General features: G+C 38.8%; 2 protein-coding genes across 9 annotated transcripts in view; one reads left to right on the top strand and one right to left on the bottom strand.

Moving 5' to 3' along the window:
* Positions 1–7,593, bottom strand: part of CNOT2 (CCR4-NOT transcription complex subunit 2) — a 171,866-nt gene extending 164,273 nt beyond the window's left edge. For 3 of the 8 annotated variants that reach the window (XM_074226131.1, XM_074226136.1, XM_074226142.1), the window contains exon 1: positions 7,489–7,593. Coding sequence is in view for 2 of the 8 variants with exons in the window: in XM_074226130.1 (XP_074082231.1) it covers positions 7,489–7,493 (5 nt within the window). In the remaining 6 variants the exon portion in view is untranslated. Of the gene's footprint in view, positions 1–6,854; positions 6,874–7,488 lie in introns of those variants that run through there. The other 5 variants (XM_074226130.1, XM_074226135.1, XM_074226140.1 and 2 more) reach the window with 4 other exon arrangements.
* A 126-nt stretch (positions 7,594–7,719) lies between these two features.
* The window catches only part of LOC141512221 (uncharacterized), a 62,246-nt gene continuing 54,645 nt past the window's right edge, over positions 7,720–15,320 (top strand). The window contains exons 1-2 of the mRNA XM_074221050.1: positions 7,720–8,106; positions 9,641–9,703. Coding sequence (XP_074077151.1) covers positions 7,720–8,106; positions 9,641–9,703 — 450 coding nt within the window. The remainder of the gene's footprint in view (positions 8,107–9,640; positions 9,704–15,320) is intronic.

The raw sequence follows: 15,320 nt of genomic DNA, 5'->3' as shown, positions 1-15,320 counted from the left end.
CATTTCAAGAAAACCATTCAAATCTATTGAAACTAGAAGGCAAAGTAAAATGAAAAAGAATCCACCACTTACCTACTGAAAGAAACCTCAAACTAAAAACACCCAGGAATGTGGTATAACCAAATTTGATATCCAAATTGAGAGGCAAATTGAGACCAAAGAAAAAATCTGAAGAATCTAAAAACAAGAGTTCAAGGAATTTGTGCAATAACTACTATGGGGGGGGGGGGAGATTTTAGAATACAACACCACAAAAGATAAAAGTTTTAAACCAAAAACTTAGCCTGTAAAACCTAGCATAATCCTACTGGGTAAGGGAGAATATGCATTTTTTTTAGTCATTTTGTTTGTTTTTTTGCAAGGCAAGGAGGTCAAGTGACATGCCGAAGGTCACACAGCTAGGTAATTATTAAGCATCTGAAGCAGAATTTGAACTCAGGTCCTCCTGACTCCAGGGCCAGTGCTCTATCCACTGTGCCACCTAGCTACCCTGATTAAATGGACTTTTAACAAAGGACTTCTAAGCATTCCCAATGAAAAGACCTGAGCTGAACAGAAACTGAAATCAAAAGAAAGGAGTCAAAAGAAAACTAGAAAAGAAAAAAAACTATGAAAAAAGTAGCTGCCTATCACTGGGAAATAAACAATTACAGTGAATGAATGTAAAGGAATATTATTACTTAGTGGAAAGAAATAATAAGAGAAATATTTAGAGAAACTAAGGAAGATTTGAATGACCTGATACAGAGAACATACTAAAGCACTACTAATGGTTATATGAACTTGTTCAAACCATTTGGGGAAATAATTTGGGAGTAATTTAATGAAGTAATTAAAATGCCCAAATCCTTTAGTCCAAGGATTTTCGCTCCTAGGCATATATCCCAAGGAGGTCAATGACAAAAAGAAAGATTCCACACTTAGCAAAATATTTATAGCAGCAACTTTTTTTAGTAGCCAAGAACTGGAAACAAAGTAGATGTCTATTAATTCAAGAGTGCTTAAGCAAGTTGTGGTACACAAAGGTAATGGAACATTGCTTTACTCTCAGAAATGCTCAGCCTGATGAATAGATAAACATGGAAAGATATGAAGACATGATGGAAAAATGAAACAAAAAGAACCTAGAAAACAATATATACAATGAGAACAATGGAAACAACAATAAAACAATCAGAAATGAATGCTGAGAGTGTGAGGATGGTTGGCCTAAAAGACTAGAGATAAAGAGAAAAAGTGTCTTCTTGCTTCTTTGAAGAAATGCTAGATTATGGGTATGGAACACATAAGCATTTAATATGAATATAGCAGGGGTTTTTGTTATACTTTAATTTTACTGATTTTTTTTTCCCTTCCTCTTTTAAATTCTTTGCCATGAGAAAAAGGTCTCTGGGTAGAGGTGGATAACACAGAAGGAAACAGGTGATATTTAATTTTAAAATATCAATAAAATTTATTTTAAAAAATTAACCAATGCTAAGCAAAACATGCAAAAACAGAAATACATGTATAATGACTACAACTCTGAAAAGGAAACAAGGAAAGACTTAAGAATTATGAACAATGCCATGACCAAGAAAGACACTAAGAGTGATGATGAAACATGCTTCTCCATCTCTTAGCAGAGAGATGGATTAGAAGTACAAAATTAAGACTTTCAAACAAGTCAATGTGTGTTTTGTTTTGATTTATTACCCTTACAGGAGGGGTAGAAAAATTTACTGGGGAAGGTGGTGATAGTGATATCAAAAAAAAAAAGAAAAGTATGAATGAAACTTTTAAAAAAAGACTCAGAAATTTTCAGAGAATGAAGCAGATAAGCAGAGCAGCTTTGAAACCACTACACTGAACTGTAAACAAACTTTTTAAAAAACAAGAAGTATGGTTTCACAGTGTCATAATCTTGTTTTTCTTTGTCTACAGAAATGTTGGTGCCTATTAATGTTCTAATGCTCATAGTGATTAAAAAAAAGTCAAGAATAATCCTTTAAGGATCATTTCAAATGCCACTTCCTCCAAGTAAATTTTACCTTAGGCCCCCAAATCAGAGAAGGATAACTGTCTTCTGAATTTATATAGCATATTGATAGTCTTTGTTAATGAACTTATTTGTGTACAATTCTTTAATTAGATCATTAAGATGCTTGAGGACAAGAAACTTGTGATATTTGTCATCTTACTAAAATTCCATATGTGTGAATTGAATGAACAAATGAAAAATCTTAAAACAAAAGAAAATTCATCTATATTTTATAGCTGCAGTTCCTAGCAATGGTAGAATAAAAGGTAATATACCTTGATCTGCTAAATTAAATGCTGCCAACAGAAACTAAGAAAAAAATAATCATATTATCTTTACATACTTATATAGGTATTGTTGTCTTTTTCCCCTAAGGTCAGGGACTATTTCATTTTTGTTTATGTAGCCTCACAGTATGGTGCTTGTAATATGCTAAGATATTTCATGAATACTTTATGATTGGTTAATCAAGTATCACTGATGAATGGCTGAACAAATTGTGGCACATGAATACAATGAATTATTACATAGTAGAAAGCAACATATATGAGGAAGTAAAACATGGGAAATTTTATACTAACAGATGAAGAAGACCACAAAAGCATATATAATTATGTCAATAAAGTATAAGAAAACACTACTAAAAGATGGACAAACACCACTAAAAATAGTCAAACACATATCACTCACAAAAGTCAAAGTTGCTTCTAGGAAAAAAAATGAAACAAAGTTCCTCTTAATTGAGAGGTTGGGAACTACGGATATCAAATGCTACATAATCAGAAGCTTACAAAGGAAAAAGATCAATTGGTGATGGAAAATCCAAGATAAGTAATGTCATAAAAATAACTGGGTATAGCTGTGATGTAAGCAGTCATAAAACTTTGTTTTTAAATGATAATATAAAGGATTTGATTCTACCATATGCACAGGACACTTCATCAATATATCAGGAAACCCTCTCTCTCTCTCTCTGTATTTAGTATTTCAAATCTACCTCCTTCCTATAAGGGATACAGTTAAGTGAGAACACACACACACACACACACACACACACACACACACACACAGACACAGCACACATCCGGTTTACATAGGAAGTAAGGACTTCAAGAGGGTAGCAAATCAAATTATGTCAAGCCAAAAGAAGGCCAAACCAAGAGAATTTAATTAGAGATGGGAAGGCCTCAGTAATATCAAGGAAAAGTTGTAAAATAAATTAAAAATGTATTTCCATAATTTCTTTCAACTCTCAATTTTAGTCTGAAACATCATCAAATCAGCCACATATATTTAAAACCTATCTATAAACCTGTGAGGTCTTGCAAGAACTGCTGCTGAAAGAAATGAACAGAACTAGAACAATTTATATAATGACCACAACAATGTAAGGAAAAGAACGGTGAAAGTCTTAAGAACTATATGACGAACACAATGAACAATCAGGACTCCAGAATACTGATGATGAATCTTGATTCTCACCTCTTGACAGCTTGATGGCGAATTGAGGTACAAAACGAGGCATAGATTTTCAGACATTACCAAGGTGTGATTTTTGTTTCATGTGGTTAGACTTCTAATAAGGAAGGGCTTTTTTGATGGCAGTAGAGGGGAAGAGTTGGGAATGTTCAGAGGAGAACTGATCATGATTGTCTCCCCTACCCCCCCCAAAAGAGCATCAATGAATCACCAGAAAAAATAAAAACAGAAAAGAACAAAAGGACAGAAAGGGAAACATACATACAAGTTAAGTAGTGTTGGAATTCATATAAAAAAAGTGGTAAGTAGTACAGCAGCATCACAATCCTCTATGTAGTTCTCTTTCTGTTCTTTGTAAAAAAAATAAAAATATCTAGAATAGAACACAAATAATCCCGGAAATTAAATTCCCAAAAGTTATCCCTAATATTTCCTTTGATAGTTCATTTGGATTCTCAATTGAAATTACCTTCTCAATGTAAATTAATGTTATCTACTGCACATAATGAATGTTCTTATGTTCTGGTGCCACTTAGAAGAAATCTGAACTTCTCACTAGTATCTTTTTATCTTGCTTCTTTGAATGAAAAATTATTAAGAGACTTAAGCAAGAACTAAAATCATAATCATTTGTTGTAATCATTCACTATCTAACATTTTATCACCATTTCTAAGGCCTTATGTGGGCAAATATAATCTTCCAAAGTCTATTTTTAAATGAGTGATCATTACAAAATAGATCAATAAAAATGGCGCAAAAGGCTGAATACATTTCAAAGCATCAATCTTAATATCACTTAACTTTTTTTTTTAAAAAGTGGGATGTAAGCTTTCTGTCAGCACACATTATCCTCCAGATTCAAATAAGCAAAGTCTGCATAAGTTTACTCTTATATCTGTCTCATTACACATTCTGAGGTGTTAGAAAATCATAAAGTGTATTAATGGATACTAAATAAGGTAACTTATGACTTTCCATGAGTTGTGAAAAGTTGTGAAAAGTCACTGATATGTGTCCTTAACCCTTTACTTAGAGTCTAAGAATAAATCTGAAAATAGCATTTGACAATCAAATAAAAACCCAAAACCCCAGTCTTCAAAAATCTCATGTATTTGCTTATTTTCCTAAGAACATTTTCAAGTACAGCTCCAAAGCATCTTTTAAAAAATATAAATTTTGAATGCTCGGGTTGTTTCAGGGTGCTAAAATAAAAAAGGTGTCATAAGTTCACTAACTTATAACACTCTATCCTATGTCTTAGCAATCCATTCAAGAAAAATATCCTATACTACAAATTGGTCATTACATTTTATAACAGCAAACTAAAGCATTATTTAAATGATTTAAAAGACAATTCACTCCTATTTATATATAAAAAAATACTACATACAGCGGCATGGTAATTGACAACTTAGAAAATGCTTTCGCCTATCTCTTTTATCCTCACAAAACCTTTCAGATCTAAATTATGATCCTATTTTACAGATTAAAAAACTGAGGTTCTGAGGTGAAGTGGCTAGTCCAGCTTCAGGGAACCTAAGAAAGTAGGAAAGGAGGGGTTAGAATTCAAGCTTCTGAATTCTGGCTGAAGGTCCTTTCACTACACCACACTATATCTCAACCATGACATCTAGTCTCATCTTTCCACCAGTTTGGTCTGCTTTGAAACAAAGGAGCACAGAAACTGAAAATAGAAAGGTTATGTTGATTGGCTGAAAACATAGTAAACTCTCATCTCTCCCTCCTCCCAGAATATAAGAAGGGGTTGACAGACATCTCTGAAAACAGTAGTCAGAATGAAAGGAGTCTGCCAAAAAATAATGCTTAAATTAACTTATTTACTGAAGCATCAAAACAGATGTAAAAATATGAACTCACTTCCTGTTTCGAAATGGGGAGGAATTTACAGAAATGATTGTAAATAAGGTACCATGAAAACCTGCTAAGAAATTAAAAACAATTTTTAATGGAGAGAAATTATGAAATTGAAAATTAAACTAAATACCTAACATTTGGATTATTTACTAACATTACTGAATCATTCTTTATCTCATAAGACTGAATTTCTAGTAAGAGTAAAAAGTAATCTTACAAAGGCTATATTAAATTTAAACCTTTAGAGAAGTTTTTTATGAATTTTAACTGCAAAAAGTTTACTCTGGGGGCAGCTTAGGTGGTGCAATGGATAGAGCATGGGCCCTGGAGTCAGGAGGACCTGAGTTCAAATCCGACCTCAAACACTTAATAATTACCTAAGCCACTTAAACCCACTGCCTTGCAAAAAAAAAAAAACCCTGAAAAAAGTTTACTCTGATCTCTCTCTCTCTCTCTATTGGTTCATAAAAGTGACTTCCAAGTATATACTAAAGGTTATCTGTTCCAGGACAGTGGTACAACATACAGAGTACCTTCATCCATTAAAAAAGAGGTATTTAAACTAAAATAAAACAAACTGAAAAAATTAACCTTTTATACTTAGTCCTTAATCAACTCTTCAAATTAATGTAGGGATGCCTTCAAATCAAAAACTGCAAATGACACTTTTATGTTATCAGTTTTGGAGTGTTTTGACACAATTGTAAATACAGCCAACTCAATATGCCAAACTAAAATGGAACTGTGAAATCAGGCAAGAGGGTTTAAAGTCTTGACTACTGTCTATTTCTAGTCTTGTTGAAAATCAAGCTAATAATTTCTGCAATAGCACCGGTTATATTCAACTCTTAAGCCAACCCTATTCAGGCCTTTCTTCGTAAGTGCGAAGGACTGAACTTTCAGCCCTTTCCGCCTAGGCGTCAGATACCTAAGCATAGGTATCTGGAGAATTAACTTGCATGAAAGGCTGCAAGCAAGCGAGAGTGCGAACAGAATCCTATTGTCGATCTCCATCTACTGGATGATGGCATGTGGGGATGGCTCCGTGCACTCCGGGGCAAGGAGCCTGACAGTCCACCGGCCCGCCCGGCCGAAGGGAGCGGGGTGAGGAGGCATCCGCCAGGGGCGGCAGGAGGCTGGCACAGCGGCCCCCACGGGGTGGTCGCTGTGCGCAAAAATCTACAAATCGAGGAATGCTTTTACAAACAAACTTCCCATCGGAAGTTATCTGGAGGGGGAGGCGGGGTTGCAGGAGGCGGGGTCCCGGGCCGGCCCCGGGGCCTCCATCGGTTCCGGACGGGCCTCTCCCGTCTTCTCGCCTCCCTTTTGGCCAAACTTTCAACGGAGCCCGGAGACCCGCGCGGCCGGGGAGGCCCCGGCGGAAGTGGCACCGGAGCCGGCCGCCCGAGCATCCTCCCTCCCGGCACCCCGGGCCTCCCGGTCCCTCCCGCCGCCCCGGGGCCCGGGCCCGTTACCCACCCTCCGAGCCCCCCTCGCTGGCTCCGGGCAGCACCAGCGGCGGCGGGAGGCCCGACGGGCGGCTGGGCCCGGCCCGGCGGCGGCGGCAGCCCGGCTGCTACTCCTCCTCCTCCGCCTCCTCGCGTCGGGCGGCAGCGGCGGCCCCCACGGAGGCTCGTCCTGGCCAGCTGGCGGGCGGGCGCTTCGGGGAGCGGGAGCCCGGGCCGCCGCCGCCGCCGCCGGATGGCCCAGGCCTCGGAGGCTCCGGAGCCGCCGCCGCCGCCGCCGCCGCCGCCGCGGGCCGGATCGAGCGACGCTTTACGTCCCGTCCCCCTCCCCACCCCCACCCGCTCCCTCCCTCCTCCCTCCGCCGCCCCCCCCCGCCCGCTCCGCTCTCCCTCTCCCTCTCCCTCTCTCTCTCTCTCTCTCTCGCTCTCTCTCGCTCTCTCTCGCTCTCTCTCTCTCTCTCTCTCTCCCTCTCTAGATTGGAGCCGAGACAAAAGCAACGGGAAGCGGCGGACCGGGACGCTGCCCACGGACCCCCGGCGCGACCGGCCCGGCCCCGGAGCCTTCCCCCGCCTCGCGGGGACCCCGGATCCGCCGCCCCCGCCGCGCGCCCCGCCGCCAGACTTCCGAAAAATTGCCAAAAACTCACCGCATGAATTTTCTTGTCCCGCGGATCCAAGATGGCGACGTATCAACCGCGGAGGCTGCTGGGAGCAGGACCTTTACCCTTTGACCTCCGCCGTGACCCCCCGCCGCCGCTCGGGCTGGGCTCGGAGGGGGTGGCGGGTGGCCGGAGCTGCGGTTGCGGGGCTCCGGGACGGGGGAGGGGGGGGGGCCGAGGCTAGGGGGGAGTCGGCGCCGCGTGCCGCGGAGGGGTCGGATGTGTGTGCGTGTGCGTGTGGGGGGAGGGGGAGGGTGGCATCATCCCACGCGCGCGCACACACCGCCCCCCGCCGAGGCCGATGCCTCTCGCTCCCGCCTTCCTGGGCGGCCGCCGCCGCCGCCTCTGCCGCCGCCGTTACAGCGAGCACAGCGGGAGCCGCCGCCGGCCGCTACCGCCCCCCGCGGGCCGGGCCGCGGAGCGCAGGGCGCCGCCCCTCCTCCGGGGGGCCCCCGGGAGCTGGCAAAGGCCCGCGGGGCCTGGGCATCCTCCGCACGGCCGTGCCAGCGCCGCGCCGCGCCGGCCTCTTCCTCAGGGAGTCTCCATGGCCTTCCCGGAGAGGTGCTTTTGCATCGCCTCTCCTGCACCCCTGCACCCCCACCCCAGGTTTGACTTTGCTTCTTTGGTTGTTGCTTGGGATAACACCCCAGATCTGAAGCGCAGGGGTCTTTAAAGGTAAAGTGCCCGCCGACTCTGAACTTGAGCCCTCTCACTGTGACCTAGTTTTGAGTGAAAACGTCTTCCTCCATAAATGTCCATGAGTGCTGGAGCCCATCGAGGCTCCCAAGTCACCCTGGCCAAATTTCCCGGCAGGGGAAAGAAGCAGCATCTATTAAGCTCCTACTGTCTGTCTTTTCTGTGTGGCTCTTCTCTCAGAAAAATAATGATAATTATTATATTAACTAACATGTGTAATAGTGCTAAGCATTTTACAAGTATTGTATCTCCACGGATCCTCACGGCGAGGCAGTTGAGGAAACTGAGACAGATTTAAAGCAACCTGCCTAGAGTGAGGAAGCAGCAGAGGCTTGATTTGAACTCGGGTCTTCTTGATTTTAGACCTGTATCCAGTGCTCATTTAACCTTTTTTTTTAAAAGAGTTCCATGCGACCATGTGAAATGAAGTTGAAGATCTGCATTAACTATTGAAAAAAATCCCCTTTTGAAACCATATCAATAAATATTAAGTGACAAGCATTGAGGCAAAAACAATCCTTGTTGTCAATACAGATATTTTATAATGCTACCAAGACAGGCAAAACATAGTTTGAAAAGTAATTTGGTTTTCTATATGCTTTCTATATGCTTCTACATGCTTCAGATCTCTCTTTTTAACAAACTTCACAGGTAACAGGCAAGGATAGAAAGCTGGTCCTGGATCCAGGAAGGGCTGAATTCAAGTGCTGTTTCTGATAAATATTTGACTGCACCCCCAAGAATTCAGAACTTAAAGCAAAATATGCAAATGGAAGAGAAAGGCATATTTACATTGACAAAATTTAGCTCTAGATCCCTCACCATCTGTAGCCACTGCCTCAGTAAATGCATTGAAAGAAGATGATTTGCTTCTAAAATGAATACAAGTATGTAGGTACCTCTTCCAATTCACCACAACCACTTCCTTGATTCTCTGACAGCAACATAACTGCTAGTTCCTGTTTGCTGATGAAAAAGGACTATAGGCCCTTATTTACATAGTGGTCTAAGCTGATCTTCAAGACTTTTATGTTGGGAGAGAAGGTTCAAACAGTAGTTGTTGTTTGCTCTGACATAGGATCATAGCTTAATAGCTAAAAAAACCTCAAAGTCCACTCAGCCTGAACCCCACATTTTACAAGTAAAGAAGTAAGAGAGAGGTTAAATGACTTGACCAAGTTCACAGACCTGGTAGGATTCAAACCCTACTGGGTCTGCTGCCCTCTCTAACAGGCCATTCCTGCCTAAGGCAGTTCCTTACATAATCCTCTACCCTCTAACCTCCATCTTTTGTTCTCCTAGCTTTCTTCAAGTTTCTGCTTATGTCCTATCTTCTACAGGTAGCCTTCCCAGGATCATTTTGGGCTGCTGATAGCTTCTGCTTTCAGATTACCTCCATCTACTCTGTACATATCTTCTACAGATCTGCATATTGTCTTTCCAGGTTGAATGTATGCTTCTTGAGGACAGTGACTATTTCTTACCTTTATTTTTGTGTCATCACAAAGTAAGTGTTTAATAATAAATGCTTGTTGACTGACTACCAACAAAATCACAAGTTTAGTCCTTAACCCTTTCAACAATGAAGAGCCCATGCACTATACTCAAAATAGACATTAGCAGTCCCTCCACTCAATTATAATTTTGTTACGAGGCTTTATTGGTCAATAGGAGAAACCAGAGAACCTGTGATAACGATTTACATTTTCACCGATCATGGTTTTATTCTTGTCTGAAACTCTCCTGTTTCTTAAAAAACGCAACCATGGTAGTACAATTTGATGTGTCCATTATTTAATGAGCTCTTCATAAGCAGTAGTACCAAAAGGAAAAATGAGAACCTATAAGGAAAAAAACCTATATTTTATCAGTAGATAAAATGATCAAAAGAAGTGAACAAGCCCTTCTTAAAGGAATTATAAATTATGTTGCAGAGCTCTAAAAATAAAAGAAATGCAAGCAGAACTAAGTGATATTTTACCTCATACCCAGAAAATTGACCAAGATGACAAAGTATGAAAATAGTCATTGTAGGGGCAGCTAAGTGGCGCAGTGGATAGAGCACTGGCCCTGGAGTCAGGTGGACCTGAGTTCAAATTCAGCCACAGACACTTAATAATTACCTAGCTGAGTGGCCCTGGCCAAGCCATTTTAACCCCATTGCCTTGCAAAAACCTAAAAACAAACAAACAAAAAAGAAAATAGTCATTGCTGAAGAACTTATTAAGACAGGCAAGTTGAGCTGTGGAGCTGTGAATTGGTCAAACTAGTCTGGAAATTCCAAAAATTTGGAATTATGCTAAAAAAAAGTAATGAAAAACCACACTTTTACTCAGAGATTCAGATGCTAGGTATGGTCCCAAGAGTCACTGACAGATAGGAAGACTAGACACAAAAATATTTATAGCTGCACTTTTTATGGTAGCAAAGATTTGGAAACAATGTAGATGTCTATGTATTGGGAAATAGCTATACAATGTGTGGTTCGTAGATATAATGGAATACTGCTGAGCCATATGAAACAGTGACCATGATGAATACAGAGAAGCATGGAAAGATTTGCATGAACTGGTGCAACATAAAGTAAGAGTCAGGAAAAGAGTATACAAAATGAATACAACAATGGGAAAGGAAAGAGCGACCACAAAACAATTGATGTTGAATGTTGCAAAATGAAAAGGAACTGACACCAAATAGATACAGAGGCATGCATTCTCATCTTGGTCCCCACCCCATCTTTGCAAAGTTCAGTGCCACAGGTCTGGCATATTGCTTGTAATATCAGGTATTTCCATTATTTTTATTTATTTTGCTGATCATTTTCTCATCCTCTCTTAAAAAAATTAATAAGGATGACTCTGGGAAGGAGTATGGAAGTGATTCAAGGGGATATCTAATTGATGTAAAAATAAAATGAATAAAAAATGATTTTTAGAGAATATGAGTATTTGTATATATATATATATATATATATATAATACGTGTATAAATGTATGTATATATATGTAGTATGAATACTGCTTTTAAACTCAAAATCATTTTGTACAACAAATAATTTCCTTGAGAAAATCATAATGATATAATTTCAAAGGGATGCTGACTTATCAAATGAAAAAGTATTCCAGGTTATATTCATTTATTTAAGCATCTTTACTACCACTTAATATTTTACATAGGAAGAAAGGAGCAACTCATTTTTTAATTCTGATCCTATTTCTAAAAGATCTCATTTCTTCTCTTTTTTCCTATTTTTTTTTAACCTTTTCCAAAATCCAAAGTAGGGGGTGGGTTAATGTTTTTGTTTTTGATCAACCTGATAGTGGCATTCACACCCATGCTATATATTGGCCATGGGTAGGCATGACTACTTGTACACAGTAGTATATCTCTGTTTTCTAAATAGTGTTACTACCACTATATAGATTAAAGCTATCCATCCAAAGTAATTAGTCATAGGATCTTGGAGCTTCAAGGCATCATAGAGATCATAGTATAATCTACTCAGAATCCTAGATTTAGACTTGGATTGAACCTTAAAAGTCATCTAGCCCAATCTCCTTGTCTTACAGATGATGAAACTGAGGCATGGAGATGTTAAGTGATTTGACCAAGGTCACAGTAATTAGAAATTGAGTCCAGACTCCATATGCAATCATTGAGTCATACTGTAATACAGAAAGTAAATCTAACCTGTTGGAGGTATTCTTTTGAAAAACATGAGAATATGGGGATGGGGATAAGAAATAGAAAAAATATTTTGTAAACTGGTCAAATGCACTTAAAGGGTTTTGTAGCTCTGGCTAGTTATCCAAACGTTTCAATTTATTTAAATCCTTGTAAGTAGATGGAGTAAAGAATGTAGAAAAACTTTTTTAAAATTACTATCATACAACCTATACAGATACACACACATTAGTTGATTTGGGATATTTATAGAATAACTTTATAGTATTTATCTGTTTATGATTATATAAGTAAACAGCAACTCAGTAGGCAATGGACAACTGTATGACTTCAATTCCTAATATGAAATATTAAGGGATAGTGACTATTTTTCACAAAAAGCTAATATAACTTTCAAGATAGGTCCCATCATACTAACATACTAACCATTTACCCCAGTGTTTACAAAGGAAGTAATATTTTCATGATATTCTCATGGAAAAGAACTATTTAGGCTAGAAATAATTCTGCAATTGGGTATATTCAGAACTGATAGAATAGCTGTACCAATGAATGATCATTAAGGTTTCGTTGTCATAATTTAAAATCTCAAGCAGACTGTTCAGGATCTCTTTATTGGTCTTGTATATTTTAACAGTTTTATCAATGACTTAGAAAAAGGCATAATTGGATTCTTATCCCATTTGCAGATGACATATCTGTTTGGGATAGTACATTGGATAGCAGGACTTTAAAAGGGTAAAAAATTGGGTCAGATCTAATAGGATGAAATTTAACTCATCAGCTTGGTCTCCAAAATTAATTCTTTCCTCCACTTCCCCTTCCTTTCTTTCACCTCTTGTCCTGGACACCATTATCAAATCAGTACTGCTTACAACTACTTTTGTAAGGAAGTGACTTAGGACTTTCCATTGGTCTATGTACTGCTCTGATGATTGAACAAAAGCAAGACTCCCTTCCCTGGCCGCTACTCCCCTGAAATGATTGCCTTTCTCTCTCTAGGCTTCTTGAGAATAAGAACTTTGTTTTTGGTATCCTCAGTGCTAATTGGTACAATGACCATGAAATAATGAATGAATGATAAAGCATTTTTAAGCACCAAATAACTACATGCCAAGTCTATGATTTTTATGTCATTTTGTTTTGTATTTCATGCTGGAATTTTTTGTAACATTCTTTTTCTTGTAAAATAGATTATTATTTAAAGTTCTTTTTCACTCCTCATGAGAGTTTTAACACATAACACATCGTCATTATAGCTAACATTTATATAGTATTTTAAACTTTGAAAATCACTTTCCATATATTATTTCATTTGATCCTCCCAGTGACCCTGTAAAGGAGATGTTTTTCTTATCCCCCAAATCATCAAATTAAGTGACTTGCCAAAGATCACATAGTGAACAAGTAGCTCAGGCAGAATTCAGCTTGGGTCTTCCTGGCTAAAAGCCTACTGTTCTAACCTCTTCACTACTGCTCTGCCTTCAGTCAGAACTCAATAAATGCTTTATCATTAATAGTGAAGATCCTTGTTCAGGGTTGAGTGAGCCTAGATGACCCTAGGTCTTCCTTTGAACACTAAGATTTTGTGTATCCATGACCCTATTGTTTTCTAATTCTTCCATAATCTAATGTCATGTGTAAAGAAATCTGCCCCAAAAGACAAAACAGTTGAATTATGATGACAGCGAAAGAATTCTTTTCTATATTGAAATTTAATTCAAGAAGGATTTATTAAGCATCTGGTGTGTTCAGGTCACTGGACTAGATGCTGGGATTACAAAGATGAATAAAGTCTGCCCTCAAGAATTTGCACATTATATACAAAATTAATTTCAGTGGGTGACAGATGGAAGCACTGTAACTGGAATACTCAGAAAAGGCCTCATGTGGTCCTTGAGTTGAACCTCAGATAGAGTTAGGTTTCCAAGATTAAGGTGAGGAGGAAGAACATTCCAAACCTAGACCCTGGGGGAGGATAAAGAGGAGTGAGAGAAAATGTCATGATGTCATTCTTGGGGAATAGCAAGTTGAAGTTAAATGCATTTTCTTAACTAAAGTAGATAGGAATTATGAGTAACCTTATTTTTCAGAAAAAAAATAGTAATCCTGGAAGATAATATAAAAAACAAAGTATTCCTATGTATGGTGGTACTATGAGCAATAATAATAATAACAGAAAGATAACATTCATTTCTGTTCCCCCCCTCCAAAAAAAGATAAAATCAAAATTATTTTGTATTTCAGTTTTGAAGAATTGTATTTCTTCAAGATCCCATTTGTGGTTTTCTTTGCAAAGATACTGGAGTGGTTTGCCATTTGTTTCTCCAGTGTTTTATGGATGAAGAAACTGAGGCAAACAGTGTTAAGTGATTTGCCCAGGGTCTAGTAAGTGCTTGCTAGTAAGTATCTGAAGCCAAATTTCACCTCAAGATTATAAATCTTCCTGACTCCAGGTCCAGCTCTCTATCCTCTATACCATTTAGCCTGCACCTAAAATCAAAATAACAATCTCAATAATAATAACTCTGAGACACTTGTGATTTGGACTCTAGTGACATTTAGCTTAGCACTCTGGTTAGGGTAATGTAACTACTTTTAAGAGTTAACAAAATATGGCACAGTGGTTTGAGTGCCGGCCCTGGAGTCAGGAGGACCTGAGTTCATCATCAGCCTCAGACACTTAATAATTACCTAGCTGTGTGACCATGGGCAAGTCACTTAACCCCACTGCCTTGCAAAAAAAACAAAAAGTTAACAAAATAGAATGTATGACTTAGGGTTACAGACTAACCCTACTCAAAAAATCAGGATGATCAGTTGAACATGGAGGATAAGGCAAATTATATAGGAAGAAAAAAGAAATACAATATCCCACCTGCTGGCAATGGGTTCACTGTGGGTGATTCCACTTAAGCAAATTCATAAGCTCAAATTAGATGAAATGAGAAATGAAATAAAGGAGCTATTAAAATCTAAAAATGAAGAAAGTTAAGTAACCTCAGGTCATTAAAAGTTTTCACCTAATAGAAACTAGATATTTATGCCTAGTAACAAAAATAGATGAGAAAAGCAGTGCTTAAGCCCCAAGTGATTTTGAAAAGAAAATGGGCATGTTTTTTAAACTAAAATTCCAAAAAGCCCTTTTTTGTGTTTGGCAATATAAATAGAACTAGCAGGATAATTATGCCAAAGCAAAATAATTTATAAAAGCTAATATCTCTGATAACCATCATGAATGAATACATTGCCTAACAGTATATGTATGACAAAAGGTATAAAAAAAAATTTCAGTATTCACTCATAGCAATATTTGTGTTAACTGTTGTCATGATAAGAATTATGAAAGGAAAGCTGGAATTAACATATTAAGGCTTATATCTAAGCAAGTATCAAATAATAACATGACCAAAATACCTTGAACTATTAAACACCTGAAA

The sequence above is a fragment of the Macrotis lagotis genome, chromosome 2 (genome assembly GCF_037893015.1).
Source record: "Macrotis lagotis isolate mMagLag1 chromosome 2, bilby.v1.9.chrom.fasta, whole genome shotgun sequence".
NCBI lineage: Eukaryota > Metazoa > Chordata > Mammalia > Peramelemorphia > Peramelidae > Macrotis > Macrotis lagotis.
The sequence above is the reverse complement of the archived record's forward strand: the minus strand, read 5'-3'. Positions and strand labels throughout refer to the sequence as shown.